The 17,203-nt window shown below is 41.3% G+C and overlaps 1 protein-coding gene and 1 long non-coding RNA gene across 15 annotated transcripts in view; one reads left to right on the forward strand and one right to left on the reverse strand.

Annotated features, from left to right (window-relative positions):
• The window catches only part of ALKBH3 (alkB homolog 3, alpha-ketoglutarate dependent dioxygenase), a 43,937-nt gene extending 38,960 nt beyond the window's left edge, over positions 1–4,977 (reverse strand). For 4 of the 8 annotated variants that reach the window (XR_015549742.1, XM_087423106.1, XM_087423105.1 and 1 more), the window contains exons 1-4: positions 4,541–4,825; positions 3,126–3,274; positions 2,647–2,750; positions 1,234–1,268 (exon numbers count right to left, since the gene is read on the reverse strand). Coding sequence is in view for 7 of the 8 variants with exons in the window: in XM_087423106.1 (XP_087279232.1) it covers positions 1,234–1,268; positions 2,647–2,750; positions 3,126–3,204 (218 nt within the window). In the remaining variant the exon portion in view is untranslated. Of the gene's footprint in view, positions 1–1,233; positions 1,269–2,646; positions 2,751–3,125; positions 3,275–4,540; positions 4,826–4,876 lie in introns of those variants that run through there. The other 4 variants (XM_087423101.1, XM_087423102.1, XM_087423104.1 and 1 more) reach the window with 4 other exon arrangements.
• A 30-nt stretch (positions 4,978–5,007) lies between these two features.
• Positions 5,008–17,066, forward strand: LOC147912655 (uncharacterized). Of its 7 annotated transcripts, XR_015549746.1 has the most exons (4): positions 5,107–7,183; positions 7,314–7,402; positions 7,555–7,650; positions 16,924–17,066. It is a non-coding gene; the product is annotated as an uncharacterized LOC147912655 (long non-coding RNA). The 7 variants fall into 7 exon arrangements; XR_015549748.1 differs by adding an exon at positions 5,008–5,093 and having other exon boundaries at positions 6,145–7,650; XR_015549749.1 differs by having other exon boundaries at positions 5,102–6,480; positions 6,959–7,650.
• The last annotated feature ends 137 nt before the right edge of the window (positions 17,067–17,203 follow it).

The raw sequence follows: 17,203 nt of genomic DNA on the forward strand, positions 1-17,203 counted from the left end.
TTTATCACATTTCTAAATGAGTTACCTATAAAGTTTCCCAGACTGTGAATACAATGTTTCAGTATGATATATTTTGGGCCACATTTAGAAACTGGCTCACTTCAAATGCGGGCGACATTTCTGGCTATTACAAAAAAAAAAATCTAGCATAGCTCACTTCAGATAACCAGAATTAACAAACCCTAGGGTCAAGTAGGAATGTGCTGTCATTTTGCTCTGACGTGGAAATTCACAATTGCCCATTTTTTCAGCCTAAATGTCCCATCTGTACCTTGTAACAGGTTTCATGGTTTTGTTTATTCTCTTTATCTCTAATGGAGGCAATATCACTTTGGTACTTATAAAACAATCAAAGACTGTTAGAGCTACTAGACTGGGCCTTAAGTGATTATGTGGTCCAAACCCTCAATATTACACACAAGGAAGCTAAAGTCTAGAGAGATGGCAATAACTTACCTAAGGACTAGTTACATAGCTAACTAGTGGTGAGGTCACGATGACATATCCTCTTTGAAAGTATGATGACATTTGTGTTAGTTTAAAATTTTTCTAAGATATACAAAATACGCAAACAACCAAACAGCTTAATAGACTGCTCATGAGCAATAACATACACATAATGCTAACTTGCTCAAATAAAAGGACGCTTTCTACTGACGATTTATCAACATCAGCTGGAAATTGAGAAGCAAGAAGAGAGGAGTCAAAGCATCTTTCATCAATTTTGGAAAAGAATATTTTAGACACAGATCAATATAAGAGGAATGTTTACCATCACCTAAATTGCTCTGGAAAAATTATGTGGTTTCAAAAAACCAACATTTAAGATCATCTAGATTGTAGTATCTTTCATAAACATTGCTAGTAAAACGGTACTTAAAGGCTTCTCAAAGAGCCATGTTTCAATGACTCAGGAAAAATTCTCCTCTGTCTTTATGTGGAAGATATTTTAGCTTACTGCAGATATATTCGTGAAACAAGGTCACGAAATCTACCCCAGGGTCAGAGTTTAATGCACAGACACCTTGCTGCATTTTCCACGCCATCAGCAAACTCAGAAAGGCTTCTCAAAGGACCAAGTTTAAAGACATCTGAGATAGAATATCCCTGCCTAAAATTAAGACACTAATTGGGCCATTATCTCTTCCAGATGGAAACACCAGGGTCTGGGAAAGATTCCAGGCTCTCCATCTCTCTGTGGCAACAGTTACAGGAAGGCAGCAAATTACTTACTCGATCACTCGAGGCTCTGGGGCTCTGCGTACTACCTGCAAGGAAATACGCAGATTTTACTTCCGGAATGATTCCTAATCCTCAGAGAGTCTTACTTGCAGAATTACCATATCCTCTCATTTCTGGTAAAAATAAATGAGGTTTCCCTTTTTTATTCCAAGCTCTTACTATCCAACCAGAGACTCTCGTTTCTGTTCTTCTTAGAACTACTTCACAGTTGCTAGTGGGCTTTAAAAAATGATACAATTAGAATTAATCCGTTTCCCTAACAGCCAGCAATTCTGGAAAAATCCTTCCAGATTTTTAAAAATAGAAGATATAGGGGCTGGCCCCGTGGCCTAATGGTTAAGTTCCACACACTCCACTTCAGTGGCCCTGGTTCAGTTCCTGGGCACGGACCTACACCACTCATCAGCGGCCAGGCTGTGGCAGCAACCCACATACAAAATAGAGGAAGACCGACAGAGACGTTATCTTGGGGCTAACCTTCCTCAAGCAAAAAGAAGACTGGCAACAGATGTAAGCTCAGGGTGAATCTTCCTCAGCAAAAAAAAAAAAAAAGAAAGAAGATATACTATGACATAAGGGGTTTTAGTCATTATTTATGCACTCATTACTATAGCAAGATGCCTGATTTTTAGCCCTTTTTTCCATGTTATTAAAAACAGTGACTCTTCACTGTTTCTTACGTTTTTTCCCCCAAGGAAAAAAAAGTTAAAAAACCAGGCATTGTAGTAGCCAAAATTTCAATCCAATTGCAGAGACATGTGCTGCACTAGCACTGAAGACAGCATGGTTTTAGGACTGTGAGAACTGAGATAACCAACGCAAGCTCCAGTCATGGTACAAGCTCTCACCTCTAGTCATGGTATAGCCTCTGCACCAAAAAAATGGGAATTCTATATGCCCACAAATTAGAGGCAGGGGCCGGCCCCATGCCTTAGTGGTTAAGTGCACGTGCTCCACTACAGGCGGCCCTGGTTCGGATCCCGGGTGCGCACTGATGCACCGCTTCTCCGGCCATGCTGAGGCCGCGTCCCACATACAGCAACTAGAAGGATGTGCAACTATGACATACAACTATCTACTGGGGCTTTGGGGGAAAAAAAGGAGGAGGATTGGCAATAGATGTTAGCTCAGAGCCAGTCTTCCTCAGCAAAAAGAGGAGGATTGGCATGGATGTTAGCTCAGGGCCGATCTTCCTCACAAAAAATTTTAAAAAATTAGAGGCCGACTAGAAAGAATCCTCAGACATACTAAGGAACTGATACCCCACATTTCATTATTATTATAGGCCTTTCACTCTCCTTTTATTAGTGAATTTATTCAGTCACTATTAACTTGAGTGTCAACTATGCGAATATAGCTTTTATAAGCAAATCTGTTACTGCTGTAGGAGAAACAAGAATTTACCTCCTGCGGTTCTTTGAACACAAACTGTCTGTCCGACAGAATATGCTCCTTGTTCATCCAGGTCTGACCAGGCCTCTGGTGGAGATGGCTCTTAGCAGTGGGAGCTGAAGCAAGAGAGAGAACAGACTCAAACCAGGGGAAAATCTGCTCTCATCACCTTCTAGTGAGCGAGGGCCAATAATATCTACTTGGAGATGACCTCTATGACATCCAGAAATTAATTAGTGAAGTCTATCGAAGACCTCAATACACACACTGGAAGGTTTGAGAGTACTGACTAAACATAAAGAACACTAAGGATTGACCCTTAGCTTACTATCCACAAAATCAGACAAAATACCAGCCATGTTTTAAATAATTCCTTAACAGCAACTGAAATGCAAATCCACTATAAACCAAAAGAATATAAGTAAGAGGATGATAGCTGTCCACATAGACACACACACAGACACACACACACGATCCCCACAGGTTCTTGCCTGGCTGAGCCATGGCCTGGCTCCGAGCAGGGCCAGCCCAGGCGCCCTGCACGCGGGCTCGCCGCCTCTTGTCCTCCATGTTGACCACAAAGGCTTCTGCTTTTAGCTTTCAGAAGATTTCATTCCTGATTCAAACCACACAATAATATCTGTTAAAAAAAACAAAAGTCCTTTTAGTTAGGATTGTGAGAGCCTGGACTACTAGAGGGTAATTATAACCCTTTCAGGCAAAAAAGATGGCTCAATAGCAATCAGAGCTTCTACATAAAGTCAACTTCTGTCATCACAACATCTCAAGCAGCCTCCTAAGTCACGTGGGGCTGCTGGTTTTAACGTTTATCTTCTGCAATTTTATAGTACTTTTGCTTTTCACAAGAAAACACGTTAAGAAATTCTAAGACCTATCATAAATCACATTACTCTTATTAGTCTCCAAGAGCAAAACATAAGGAAACTGTAATACTCTGTCACCTACGTGGACCCTGAGAAATAGGCTAAGACTCAGTTTCAAGCACATTTCCATACTCCATTATCACTGGCTGCATCAAACTTCCCTGGAAGCTTGTAAAAAACACCCATGGCCTGACTGAGAAGACCTGATTTAGGATGAATACAGGTGCCTGTCTTGGTAACAAGCATTGTAGGAGATGGTGACGAACAGGTACGTAGGAGGCCCACGAGGTTAACTGGCTCACCCAGAGTCACTCAGGAAATCAACAGCAGGTAGATTAACACTTAAATTTTAAGTTCCAGTCTTCAGCTAATTGAAAAATCCACCTCATAATGGCCAGTAATACAAATTTGACATTTTTGCCACTAAATTTTAGCTCACAGCAAATACAGGAGCATGCACAGCTACAGAAACAAAACAAAAACAAAAGCAAGGAGGTTCAGGCTCAGTGTTCTGAACCTATGATCCATTTCTTCATGGGTCTATCTAAGAAAGCTTCACATCTCAAGTTCTTGAAGGTCCCAAGCCCATTTTATAGCTTCTTTAGCCTACCCATTCCCAGGCCCCAACCCCAGCCCTTCTGATTCAGTAGAGCCGAGCTGGGCCCAGGACTCTGTATGTTTAGCAAATTCCCCCAGGTGACAAGTATGTAACTGTTCTCATCTAATAGGTGGGGAGATAACGGAGGCTGCCATCGGCCCAAAGAGTTAATGGCAGAATCAAATAGCAACTCTCCAGTCCCACAGAAGTGCAGACAAAGGCCTCGTCTGCATTTCCTCTCAACTGAGGCCTTAAAAGCTTAACATGACAAACAGCTATTGCAATTAGTTCTTGCTCTGTCCACAGGGCAGTGGTATGTTACTATATGTCAAGGACAGCTGCTGTAAATACAGGTTCCCAAGCCCCATCCTGGACCCACTGAACCTGTGGCGTCCCCGGCTTCCTCCATCCCGGGATTCTTTACCCAGATAAAGCTTGACCCGCTCAGAATCCGGATCTGTCACCCCCAGCTGCAGGACCTGTGGCAAACGACTTCCCCTTTCCGAGCCTCAGCTTCTTCTCTGTAAACAAGGGAACCAGGACTTTTCTCGAGGCTGAGGTGCAGACCGGCGACCCTCGCAGGCCAGAGAGCCCGTCCCCTCCTCAAGGGGGAGCAACTGCCCTCCTTTAGACCCTTCTTTCTCCTCCAGGAGGCCCGGGATGAGGTCCCGGAGGTCTCCCGAGAAGGGACCTCAGGGCCGGTTACCCCTCCCCCAGCCCCGGGCCCCCAGTAGTAAGCCGCGCGCAGGGTCAAACCTACTCGGCGCGGCAGAACACCCTACCGTCCCGCAGCTGCTCCGCCGCCCCCGCTCCGGGGAACCTTAAGAGCGGGGCACCGACTCCAGCAACACCCAACCACAGGCCGCGGCGGCCGGCACTTCCTCTGACGTCACGCGCCCCCGCCGCCGCTTCCGGCGCCCCGCTGGGGGTCCGGGCGGCTCAGCGTCCCCCGCGCCCGGAAGGCCGAGTCGCTGCAGGTGCCGGTGGGAGGGCTGGGGTGGCAGGGGAGCGCAGCGATTGAGGGTGCAGTGGAGCCGTGTGAGGGGCCGGGCTGTGGCGAAGGTGGGAATGAAGACGTTTCCTAGGCCGCGGTCCCTGTGGGCGTCACCGCCTCCCCCAGCTGGAGACGTCCAGGCGCCAGCGTCTTTGGTCTACGCAGGGTGACCGGGTCGCGCGGGGCGATGGAGGGGCCGGGGCGGGGGACCAGGTCGCGGTGCGCTAAGCAGAAGGGTTTGCATTTTATCCTGAAAGCCGCGGAGAGTGTCAGACCACCTCCTCTGTGTTCCCCGCGCAGCCCCTGCACGCCTCCGGCCGCAGCACGACGGCAGGGCCTGGACCCCGCCTCGTGCTTCGCGGCTCCCCAGTGCTCACAAGTTTTGCTTTAGGGAACAGACCCAAGTTTCAGTCCAGACGCCACCGTTGACTAGGTGTATCAACGAGGGCTAGCACTCTGCTTCCTTATGAGGTGGGCACAGCTCCTGTGGGGGGATTAAATGAGATTATGTAGTTAAAGAATTTAGCACGATGCCTGGAACACAATAGAAACTCAATATATGTTAAGAGTGTCTTCCCTTCACCCCACCTGAATTCTTGAGAAACATCTTTAAAGTGGCCGTGTTAAACCGTGTATCTTACAGTGTGAAAATAGCAAAGGTAGCACTGAATTAACTATTTTGGGCAAGTTATTCTTTGAGATCTACCAAAGCATAGTCCCTGTGGAAGTCTTTAACATCAGCCTTGTGTTGTATACTGCTTACCTGCGGGAAGCTCAGTGTAGCCCATCCGTGTACCTATATTGTTGCTACTATGAAATCTAATTTTCATAGCATCCATTATTCTTTGTTATACTTTATGACATTGAAGGAAAAATGATTTATCCTAGAACTGAAAGGAGAGAAAAGTGGAAAGGCCAGGCTATGATTTTTATCTCTTTTTCTCCCCCCCATTAACCAGTAATTTCTCAGTGGCTGCTTCTGGCTCAGGAACCTTTGCTGTATCTTCCAAAGGATGTCATTTCTTTCTTTTCAGTGATGATGGTTTTTGAACAGGAACGAAGAAGCCTGGATTGAGGGGTCCCTAAAAGTAGTGATTAACACCTCTTCAGCCTCCAAGTAGAACGTTTCACAAAAATCAGTTCCTGGCCCCCTTGCATGCAAAACAACTTCATTTTTAACAGAATGGCCTGCATTTTTACCAAGTGCTAAAGGTGATTCTGATGCACAGAAAATTTGAAAACTTTGAGGACACGTGTAGGGTGACAAATCATTTGGTTTGTCTGGGACTGAGGGCTTTTCCATGACACAGGACTTTAAGTGTTAAAGCCAGGACAGTCCTGGGCAACTGAGATGGTCACCCTGGATACGTGTGAGTATGTAGTGTTAGATGTTCTTCCTGGGTCTTGACATCCTGGGTTTCCTCGTTGCTATCTGCAGTATTTGTGTTTTTAAGTGGGCATGGGGTGGAGACCATGGGAGAGGGATTGAAGGTGAGGTGCATTGCCAGTTATCAACCCATTTATTCTTGGCTCCAAACCCATCCTTCACGGCCCTGATCCCAGTACTGGAACATTTCTCCCTTGCCATTTGGCCCAATGTTAAGCTTCAGCAGTAGAGGGTGCAGGAGGGACATTAGAGAAGGAAGGCGCTCTTCATGATTCCCGTGTGCTTCTCTCAGCTGGCTCTCCAGTGCATGGTGGCCAGCCGTGATTGCAACCTCTCTGTAGGCTGAGCTGCAATGTTAGTTGAATTTACAGCCTTGTTAGGCTTCTCTTGTGAAGTTAAGGCATCAGTTGGGACGGAGTGGGATCCCCAAACTTGAAATAGGGACATCTGCTTGGACCCAGGTGAAACTGACAATCTTGAACACCCAAGTCACCCTGAGCCTTCCTTGGCGGTGGAGGTAACTTGCTCTCCTGTGTCCGAGGAGACTAGTCGTCCTTTGCTTGAAAACCCTGTGAAGCCTCACCCGGAGCAGATGACTTGAGAAGTACAGCATAGGTCTATACTTCCTAACAGGTGGGAGTGCTTCCAGATTTGTGCCTTCTTTGGTGTTCTGCCTCCACCTAGAGGTAGGTCGTGGCTGCTCCCTATATCTGCTATTTTGTGTATTCTTGGAGTTTTCCTTTTCCCCTTGTAGATAATACCCTATTAAGGTTAATAATTCTTTACGTTTTTTTTCCTGTTCGAATTACTTTGTAGTTTCTGTCTCCTGTTTGATTCCTAACTGTTACAGTGTGATTGTGGTATCGGGCCGGGAGCAACAGCTAGCAAGTGGCTGGCCTTAAACTGTAAGTAACTGGTTTGCCTCTGATTTGGACCCTTACTATCCTTAGCCCTTTACTCTTGTGGTGCTCTCTGGTTTCTCTTCACCTGAGACAGCTCTCCGACAGTCCTGGTAGGTTTTGCTAATTCAGTTGCTTTGCCTCTACTCTGAAACCAGCATTTCTCAGCATGTGGTTGGAAGATCATCTGCATCAGAGTCACTAGGGGATGCTTGTCAAAAATGAAGATTCTGGGCCACCCATCCAGATTCTGGGTGAGTAGGTCTGGGGCAGGGCCCAGCAATTTGCATTCTTAACAGTGCCTTGTTTCATTTTGCAAGAACCTGCAAGGGTGCTCTCTACCGTTTCCTGCTGCCTGCTTTCTGCAAGTCACTTTAGTTTCAACAGCTCGTCCCATGGCTGGCAAAACTGATGGACACTTTTAAGTGCTGGTAGCTCTTAGAAATGATTCTGAGTGAGCTATGCACACTGCAGCCTATTTTCAGTTGTCAGTTTTCACACCGGACTCTTGCCAAACATTTCCTGTTTTGATCATATGCCGCTTATGGAGTGCCTGCTGCCAAATTCCTGAGAACATCCAATCCAAGGAAGAGAACACATCATGCTAATAGCACTCAGTGAAGGTGTTGCCTAGAGAAATGCCCAGCCCGTGTTTCACTGCCGAAGGCTTGGCGGTTTGGTAGTAGTCAGTAGTGCATTAGGTGGGAGAGTTAGTGTATTGAAAGCACCTCGAGCTTCCATTTCTAGAAATTAGGTTGGAGATCCTGGAGGTTGTCTGCTACAGACACCTACAAATGAAAGATAAAATGCCCTTTCAAATAAATGAATACGCCTGTGCAAAAGAGATTTCCTGAGACCCAGAAAGATGTGGGAACATGAGTTGAGAGAGATGAGTAAGCTGGGGCATCTCCTGCTCCCAGTGGCCTGACTGCTTGGATGTTCCTGGGGGAGGATAGACAGCTGGGGACAGGATGGAGACAAAGCTCATGAAGGGGGGTTATAGCAAAGACTTTCTGCATAAAGCTGGGACCCAGGAAGAGCTAGATACTCAGAAAAAGGATGAACTGAGGGAGGGACGTGGCAGGACAGAAAAGAAATCCCACAGAGGCAAAGAGCAAGAAAACTTTGCTGTCTTGGTCATAACTAAGGGTGAAGGGAAAACATCTCCGCTGAGAATTCATGGCCACTAGCCTAACTTTACATAGGTTTATGGGCTGAATTAACACCATTTACACAATCTGCCCTCCCAAATAAAACCCGAGTAAGAACAACAAAAACCCAACAACTGTACAAGCTGAGAATTTTAATTTAAGGCAAATCAAAATTGGTAGTGTGCCCATGTCTGATGCAACGAACACAAATCCTCCCAGGAAGAATTTACACTCAGTAAGGCCTTGAAAATAATTCCCATCTAGTTCTAACAAACTCACATACGCAAATCAAGAAAAATACAGGGAAATAGAGCACCATTAGCAAGAGTCACCAGAAACAACAGCAATATCTACAAAAATTATTATTGGAACTATTATATACACCACATAAGGATGTTTAATATGTTTAAGTAAATAGAATTAAAAACGTAAGTATAGTTCAAAACCATCAAAAATGACGAGGTATTTTTGAAAAAGAACCAAATGTAACAATTAAAATTAAAAACTCAGTGGAGCTTCTACTGGGTGGGACATGGCAGCAGCATGCCATCACTCCATTGTAACAGAGGAAATAAATATAGCTTTTTTTTTTCTTTGAAGACAGTGGAGATCTGTGGATGCAATGAAGACTAGCTTAACTAAAATTCTAAAGAAAGGACCCTTGCTAGGTGAGCTGGCCACGTTCTTCTCTGGGGGCATTTTCCCAGCATGACATCTGAGGCTTGGGATTGCCAATCCTCATAGCCCTTTTTGTAGCCATTGGGATGGCATAACCTGTTGGATTCTAGAGGAGCCCGCAAATGCATGGGCAGCTTGCCCTGTGAGGGATTTGCTGAGTACAAGGGCCGCACAGAAGGCCAGAGGGCGGGCCGGCCCTGTGGCTTAGCAGTTAAGTGCGCACGCTCCACTGCTGGCAGCCCGGGTTCGGATCCCGGGCGCGCACCGGCGCACTGCTTCTCCGGCCATGCTGAGGCTGCGTCCCACATACAGCAACTAGAAGGATGTGCAACTATGACACAGCTACCTACTGGGTCTTTGGGGGAAAAAAGAAAAAAGGAGGAGGATTGGCAATAGATGTTAGCTCAGAGCCAGTCTTCCTCAGCAAAAAGAGGAGGATTAGCACGGATGTTAGCTCAGGGCTGATCTTCCTCACAATAAATAAATAAATAAATAAAAATAAAAGAAACAAGGCCAGAGGGCTGGGCTGGAAAGACAAGGTAACACCTCTCTTAGTCTTACTGTGTTTAAACACAAAGGACAAAAGTATGTGAAAAAAGGAGAATTTAAACAGGTAATTGGAATTTACATGAAAGAGTCAAATGAATATTCCAGACACGAAATGTATGATACCCGAAATTAAGATGGATGTAACAGCAGGCTGTACCCTGAATATGGTAGGATTGGTGAACTTAAAAGACAGTCAATAGAAAGTAATAGCAGTAAGCTAAACACTCTTACCATACAATCCAGTAATTGTGCTCCTTGGTATTTACCCAAATGAGTTGGAAACTTTATTTGGAAACTTTTGTCTATATAAAAATCTGCACACAAATGTTTATAGCAGCTTTATTCATATTGCCAAAACTGGAAACGACCAAGATGTCCTTCAATAGGTGAACAGATAAACTGTGGTATATCTGTATAATGGAATATTATTTAGCAATAAAAAGAAATGCAGGGTTAAGCCTTGAAAAGACATGGAGGAGACTTAAATGCCTATTAGTGAAAGAAGCCAGTCTGAAAAGACTACATACTGTATAATTCCAACTATATAATTCTGGGAAAGGCAAAACTATAGAGACAAAGAGATCACTGGGTATCATGGGTTTGGGGGTGGGGGAGAAGGGAGGGATGAATTAAGTGGAGCACAGGGGATGTTTAGGGCAGGGAAACTATTTTATATTGTCCCGTAATGGTGGATACATGACATGCATTTGTTAAAATGCACAAAAAAGAGTGAACCGTAATGTGCATTATGGACCTTAGTTAATAATAATGTAACTATTGGTTCATCAGTTATAACAAATGTTCCATACTAAGATGTTAATAATAGAGAAAATGGGGGGGAGAAGGGCAAGGGTATGGAATATGGGAATTCTCTGTACTTTCTGCTCAATTTTCCTGTACACCTAAAACTGCTCTAAAATATACAGTCTATTAAAAAAAGAAAAAAAAAAAGACAGTCAATTGAAAACATCCAAACTGAAGCACAGAGAGAAAAAAAAAGGTGGAAAACTCAATGGAGACTTCTGGCAGTATGGCTGACTAATACAAGTAGATGCTGGCTAAGTTATAACAAACATACAGAGGGGCCACAAAGTCCCTATGAATGCTAGTTAGAAGTTGTCTCTATGTCTCGTCTGTTCTCTACAGAAATTTTAATTTTTCCCTATGTTGTTCCATTGTATATCTATTAGTTTACATACTGAATCCTTACCTAGAAGAAATGTGAAACAAATAACCCCCCAAACTCCTGTAAAATGAATTTGTGACCACTCTATACATTCTAATGCAAGGCTGGAGTCACAAGAAGTGGTATCTCCAAGGGCAGAAAACAAACCAAAAGGGAAAAAAATGTAGGAAACTGAAATCAGATCTAGAAGCAGAGAACAGTATGAAAACAAGAAATCAGTGGGGGAAATGCCAAAACTATCCTTAGGAACAGGAGAGTAACTCTTGCAATCACTCAAGGTCAGAGGACTAAATCTGGGACTCCTGCACTGAATCCAGTCCCTCCAATGGGGTGCGAGTGGTGCCGGGTTGGTAAAGGCCCCAGGCCACTGACAGAAGCAAAAAATCATCTCTGAAGAAGAACATCCCAATTTAGCTCCCAGGATTCTTCTCCAGATTAAAATCAACCAAACAGGACTTGAAAATAAAAATGCCAAACACAGAAGGAAACAAGCCACGTTGAATGCGAGTCAGCAGAAATACAAACAATAGATTCAGACTCCTAAGAATTTCAGATAGGAGATTCACCAGATATGGAATATAAAATACCAATGTATGAAATACTTTCATAAACTTTTAAAACTGAATTTTAAAAATGAGCAAGCATTAAGCAACTATCAGGAATGACCAGGCGGATGTAAACAAGAACCAACTAGAACTTTTAAAAATGAAAAATATTACTGAAATTAAAGTGAATAGTGAGTAGTGAATAGCTTTAACAGCAGATAAAAGATATGAAGAAAGAATTAGAGAACCGGAATGTAGATGTAAAGAAATTATGCAGCATGCAGCTCAGGGAGACAAGAAAGATGGAAAATATGAAAGAGAGGTTAAGAGGCAAAATGGAGATATGACACTTACAACTAGAGATTCAGATGGAGACGAGAATTTTTCAGAAATGACAAAAGACATAAATTCTTAAATGCAGGAAGCATAATATAACCAGCTAGGATAAATTTTTAAAATTTCACATTTAGATACATTGTCATGATACTGAGGAACATTAAGTCAGAAGGTATCTTAAGTGGCCAGAGATATATCACCCGTGAAAGAAGGCCACACTGACACTGACTTCTGAACACCAACAATGGAAGCCAGAAGTCAGTGGAATGATCAGGTATTTCATTAACTTTAAGATGCCATCAATTCTACGTCACATAGGTTAAATATAGCACCAACAAAAGAAAAAAAAATGGTTCCAATTAAACTATGATGTGCACCAGAAGGAAGGTCTGAGATGCAAGAGAGGTGTGCAAAGAAATTGATAAATGTAGTGATTTATTTTATACCAACATGTTTGTATAAAATAATAATGAAATCACCTAATTTGTGGGGTTAAAAAAACAAAATACTGGTCCACAAAAACGTAAAGTAGGAAAGGGTTGATCAGAATTATGTTCTAAAGACCATATATTACTAAAGAAGGAGTTATGATTCCAGATAACTCTAGATTGTATTGAGTATGCGCTGAAACAGTTCAGGAGTAAACACAAGAAAAATATAGAGTGTAAAACTTCCAAACCAGTACAAGGGGAGAAATGGAATAAAACAACAGTCAAGCCAATCAAGAAGAGAGAAAAAAGAAGCATAAAAGAGGGAAACAAATAGTGCAAAATAGCATGATAGAAGTTTTCATGTTTTAGAAGTCATAATAAATGTAAATGGAATAAACTTGCCTATAAAAGGCAATTACCAAATTTTTAAAAATCCAGATTTATTTAGCTTATAAGAGACAAAGCTAAAACATAAATATGTAGAAAGACAGAAGGCAAAAGGATTGAAAAATATATACTACTAAATACTAACCATAATAAAGCAGAGGTAGCTATATTGATATCACAGAAAACAGATGTTAATGCAAAAAGCATTAGCAATAAGGATGTCACTACATAACCAAAAAAGAGTTCAACTCACCAGGAAGACATAAGAATTCTAAACTTTGTTCACCTAACAAGATAGCCTCAAAATGTATAAAGGAAAAATTGATAAAAACAGGAAATTGACCAAATCCACCATTAACAGTGAGAGAATTCAAAACACCCCTCTCAATTATTGATTGGTCAGGCAGACAAGTTAGTAAAGATAATGGAAGATTTGAACACAATTAACAAGCTTGATTTAACGGACATATATAGAAAATAACAGCTGGAAATAAACAGTCTTCTTAAGCACACAGGTACATTTAAAAAATTGGCCATACTTAGACATTAAAAAAGTCTCATAAAATTTCTAAAAATAGGCAATAATAAAAAGTTTACATTTGTGTTAGTTTCCTATGGCTGCTGTAACATTACCACAAACTCAGTGGCTTAAAGTAAGACTATTCTTTATTGTAGAGGCCAGAAATCCAAATCAGTTTCTAGGCCAAAATCAAGGTGTCGGCAGGGCCCCACAACCTCCAGAACCTCTAGGGGAGGATCCGTTCTTTGCCTCTTCCAGCTTCTGGTGGCTGACAGCATTCCTTGGCCTGTGATGGCATCATTCCAGTCTTTGCCTCCATGGTCACACTACCTTCTCTTCTGTGTGTAACCTTTCTCTCCTTCTCTATTAAGGATACTTGTGACACATTTAGGGCCCATCTGGATAATCTAAGAAAATCTCATCTCAAGATCCCTAAATTTATATCTGCAAAGACCCTTTTTCCATATAAGGTAACGTTTACAAGGTACAGGGATTAGGACTTATCTTTGGGGGCCATTATTCAGCCCACTGCAACATTTATATATATATCCTGCTTTATGCCAGACTGGATCCTGAGCACTTTAAAAATATTAATTTTTGCTCCCAACAATCTCTGAAATAGGTGCTATTTTTATTTCCATTTTTCAGATGGCAAAAACTGAGGCAGAGAAAGATTATAACTTGCCCAAGCTATGTCATACTCACATGTTCTCTGATCACAATGCAATTATTTAGAAATCAATAACAAAAGTTTTTTTTAAACTTTTTATTTTGAAATAATTTAAGATTTACAAGAAATTTGCAAAAACAGGACAAAGATTTCCATATACCCTTCACCTATTCTCCAAATGTTAACATATCACATTTGCTTGAGCATTTCTGTGTACATAATTTTTTTATGAACCTTTTGAGATTAAGTTGCATATATAATGTCCCATTATCCCTACTCTAGTGTACATTTCCTAAACAACAAGGACTTTTTCTTAATTAACCACAATACAATGATCAAACTCAGGAAATTAACATTGATACAATGCTATTATCTAACCTACAGACTTTACTCAATTTCACCAATTGTCTCAAAAATGTCCTTTATAACAAGAAAAAATTTTCTCAACAAGGATTCAACCCATGATCATGTGTTACATTTACGTGTCACATTTCTTTAGTCTTCTTTAATCTGAAATGTTTGACAAGTGTAGGCTGGTTATTTTGTAGAAAATCCCTCAATTTAGGTTTTTCTCATATTCTTGATTAGGTTCACGTTATACATTTTTGGCAGGAATACCACATAAGTGATGTATCTTCTTCAATCCATTGTATCAGAATGCTGTAATGTAAAATTGTCTTATTGATGGTGACACTAATACAAGTTTTTTTTTTTTTTTTAAATTTTTTTTTTATTTTTATTTTTTTTTTTATTTTTTCCCCCAAAGCCCCAGTAGATAGTTGTATGTCATAGCTGCACATCCCTCCAGTTGCTGTATATGGGACGCGGCCTCAGCATGGCCAGACAAGCAGTGCATCGGTGCGCGCCCGGGAGCCGAACCCGGGCCGCCAACAGCAGAGCGTGCACACTTAACCGCTAAGCCACGGGGCCGGCCCAAATACAAGTTTTTTTAAAAAGGAAATGCATTTATAAAAACTTAAATTTGTGCTTTTAAAAACACATTTCTAAATAATTCATAAGTCAGAAATCATAATGTAAATTTTAAATTAGCACTGAAAAAGAATAAGTGAGTGTATATACAAGTTTGTGTACACACCCACACAAATTGTGAGATGTAGCAAAAGTTAATTAAACTTAGAGCCTTAGGTGTTTATATAATAGAAAAAAAATATTGAACACGAATTAAATGTCCAATTTATGAAACAAGAAAAACAACAGAATAAACCCCCAGAAAGCAGAACATAAAATGAAAAGGGCAGAAAGGATCAACAAAGCCAAAAGTTGGTTCTTTAAAAAAACTGATAAAATAGACAAACTTCGGGCAAAATGGTCAAGGAAAAGAAAGTGAGAAGACACAAATAATATTGGGAAAGGAAATATAAGTAAGTATATACTCAACAGAGGTTTAAAAAATAAAGTTCCTTGAGTTACTTTATGCTAATAAGTTTGGGAAAAAATGAGTAAATGCTTAGACTTTTTTTCAAATTTGACTTAAGAAAAAATAGAAACGCTGCATAGTCATATTACCATTAAAGCAGCATAATCAGTAGTAAAAATCTTCCCACAAATAAAATACTACAGCCAGATGGTTTTACAAACTTGCAAGGAAAAGACTGTTCCAATCTTTTACCGATTCTTCCAGAGAATAGTAAGATAGGCAACACTCTCCAGCTCATTTAATGAAGTTATTATAATCTTGACTTGAAAACCAGACAAGTATGAGAAAGACTGCAAGCCAGTTTCCTAAATATAGACACAAAAATTCCAAATAAAATACCAGCAAACTGAATTCAGAAGTGTAGAGATAGTGAAACATGACCAAGAATGTCAAGGTGATTTAATACTAGAAAGTCATGACTACACGAAAGCTAGATCTCTGAAATCTTCAGGAAATATCTCACTTAGTACAGACTTCAATATATATGTACTCCTAGCTGTTCCTGGAGCACACCAGGTGTGCTCTCTCCTTGGGCTCTTGGCACAGGCAAGTCTGCCTGAAATGCCCTTCCCCCAGGTAGCTGAAAGGCTGGCTCATGACTGTTCAAATGCCACCTCTCACTAAGGCCTACCATGAAGACCTTACTTAAAATCACAAGCTTCCCGTCCCACCCTGACATCGATTCCCATCCTCCTCACCCTGCCTCGTCTTTTCCCACGGCACATGGCACTGACATTATTATTCCTTTTGTTTATTATCTGTCTCCTTCCTTTGCTCCCCCCCCTACCCCCAGCTCAAACATAAGCAGAATGGGGCAAGAATTTTTGTCTGCCTCGTTCACTGTAGTTTCTCCAGCACCCAGAAGAGTGGCACATGGATGGTACTCAATAAATTCACACAACAGAATGTCTAGAAACTGTGGTAACAAGGAAGGCAAGCGTGCCTTGCATCCTTTTAGGATTGTCTGTGGTACCCATTTTGTTTGCTTTTCAAGGACACGTAAAAGGAGGGTGGACGAAGTTGTAATATGCTGTTCATCACATTAAAATTTTTCATCTCGTATGTTGTGTTCATGCTAGACACAATGTTCCATTTCTAGATCTCTTCCTATAAATCTCAGAAAGAATTGCTTTTGCACCAAGGAATTTAAATTGTCCATATTTGTATGTTTTGCATCATAAGATGAGTGACATAAATACGCCAATCTAAAAATACTAGAATGTCACAAAGTACTGAGTCCTTAGAATTTTTTAAAATTAAATTAGTTTCCAACATATTAAATATAAAGCTTTAATAATTTTGACACTGGTAAACTACAGAGCAAAGTAGCAGAATCCAAGCACCTAAATCGCAGGTAATTTTTGGTGTCAACAGACCTAAGAAATTATATAGTACGTAACTTATTTCATTCTCATAAGGTGTTATTATCACAATTAACCTCCTCTTCCACACTGAATCAGCACCGTTTGTGTTGGCGTCAGCACTGAAGTTCACTCCATATAAAGTTCAATTTTATTGTATTTTAATGCAATAAATATCAAATGAGAACTCAGAATTCATCTCTTTAGGGCAGGACCACATTTGAGGAAATGGAGACCAACAATATCATCTTTAGCATTTATTTCTTTCTTTCCAGTGCACGTGGGACCGACACAAGGACAGATCAGAATGGCACACATCATTATGTGTGTAGGACAACTCCTCTCCTGTTCCTTCATGCTATTGCACTGAAAGCACAATGAAAGGGTAATAAATTAAAATCCGCTTTCTGTGTCGTGAGGTGAGCTGTTTCTACATAATCAAAACTATCTTCTACTCCACTCCTTTTGGGTTCAAACCTTATCTAGCACACATCAGACTATACAATCTAGTTAATATAAAGTTAAGTCTAAAAATTATGCTTCACTATTTTGAAG

This window comes from Ceratotherium simum, chromosome 34 (genome assembly GCF_057802395.1).
Source record: "Ceratotherium simum simum isolate JZ-2026a chromosome 34, ASM5780239v1, whole genome shotgun sequence".
In the NCBI taxonomy this organism is placed as follows: domain Eukaryota; kingdom Metazoa; phylum Chordata; class Mammalia; order Perissodactyla; family Rhinocerotidae; genus Ceratotherium; species Ceratotherium simum.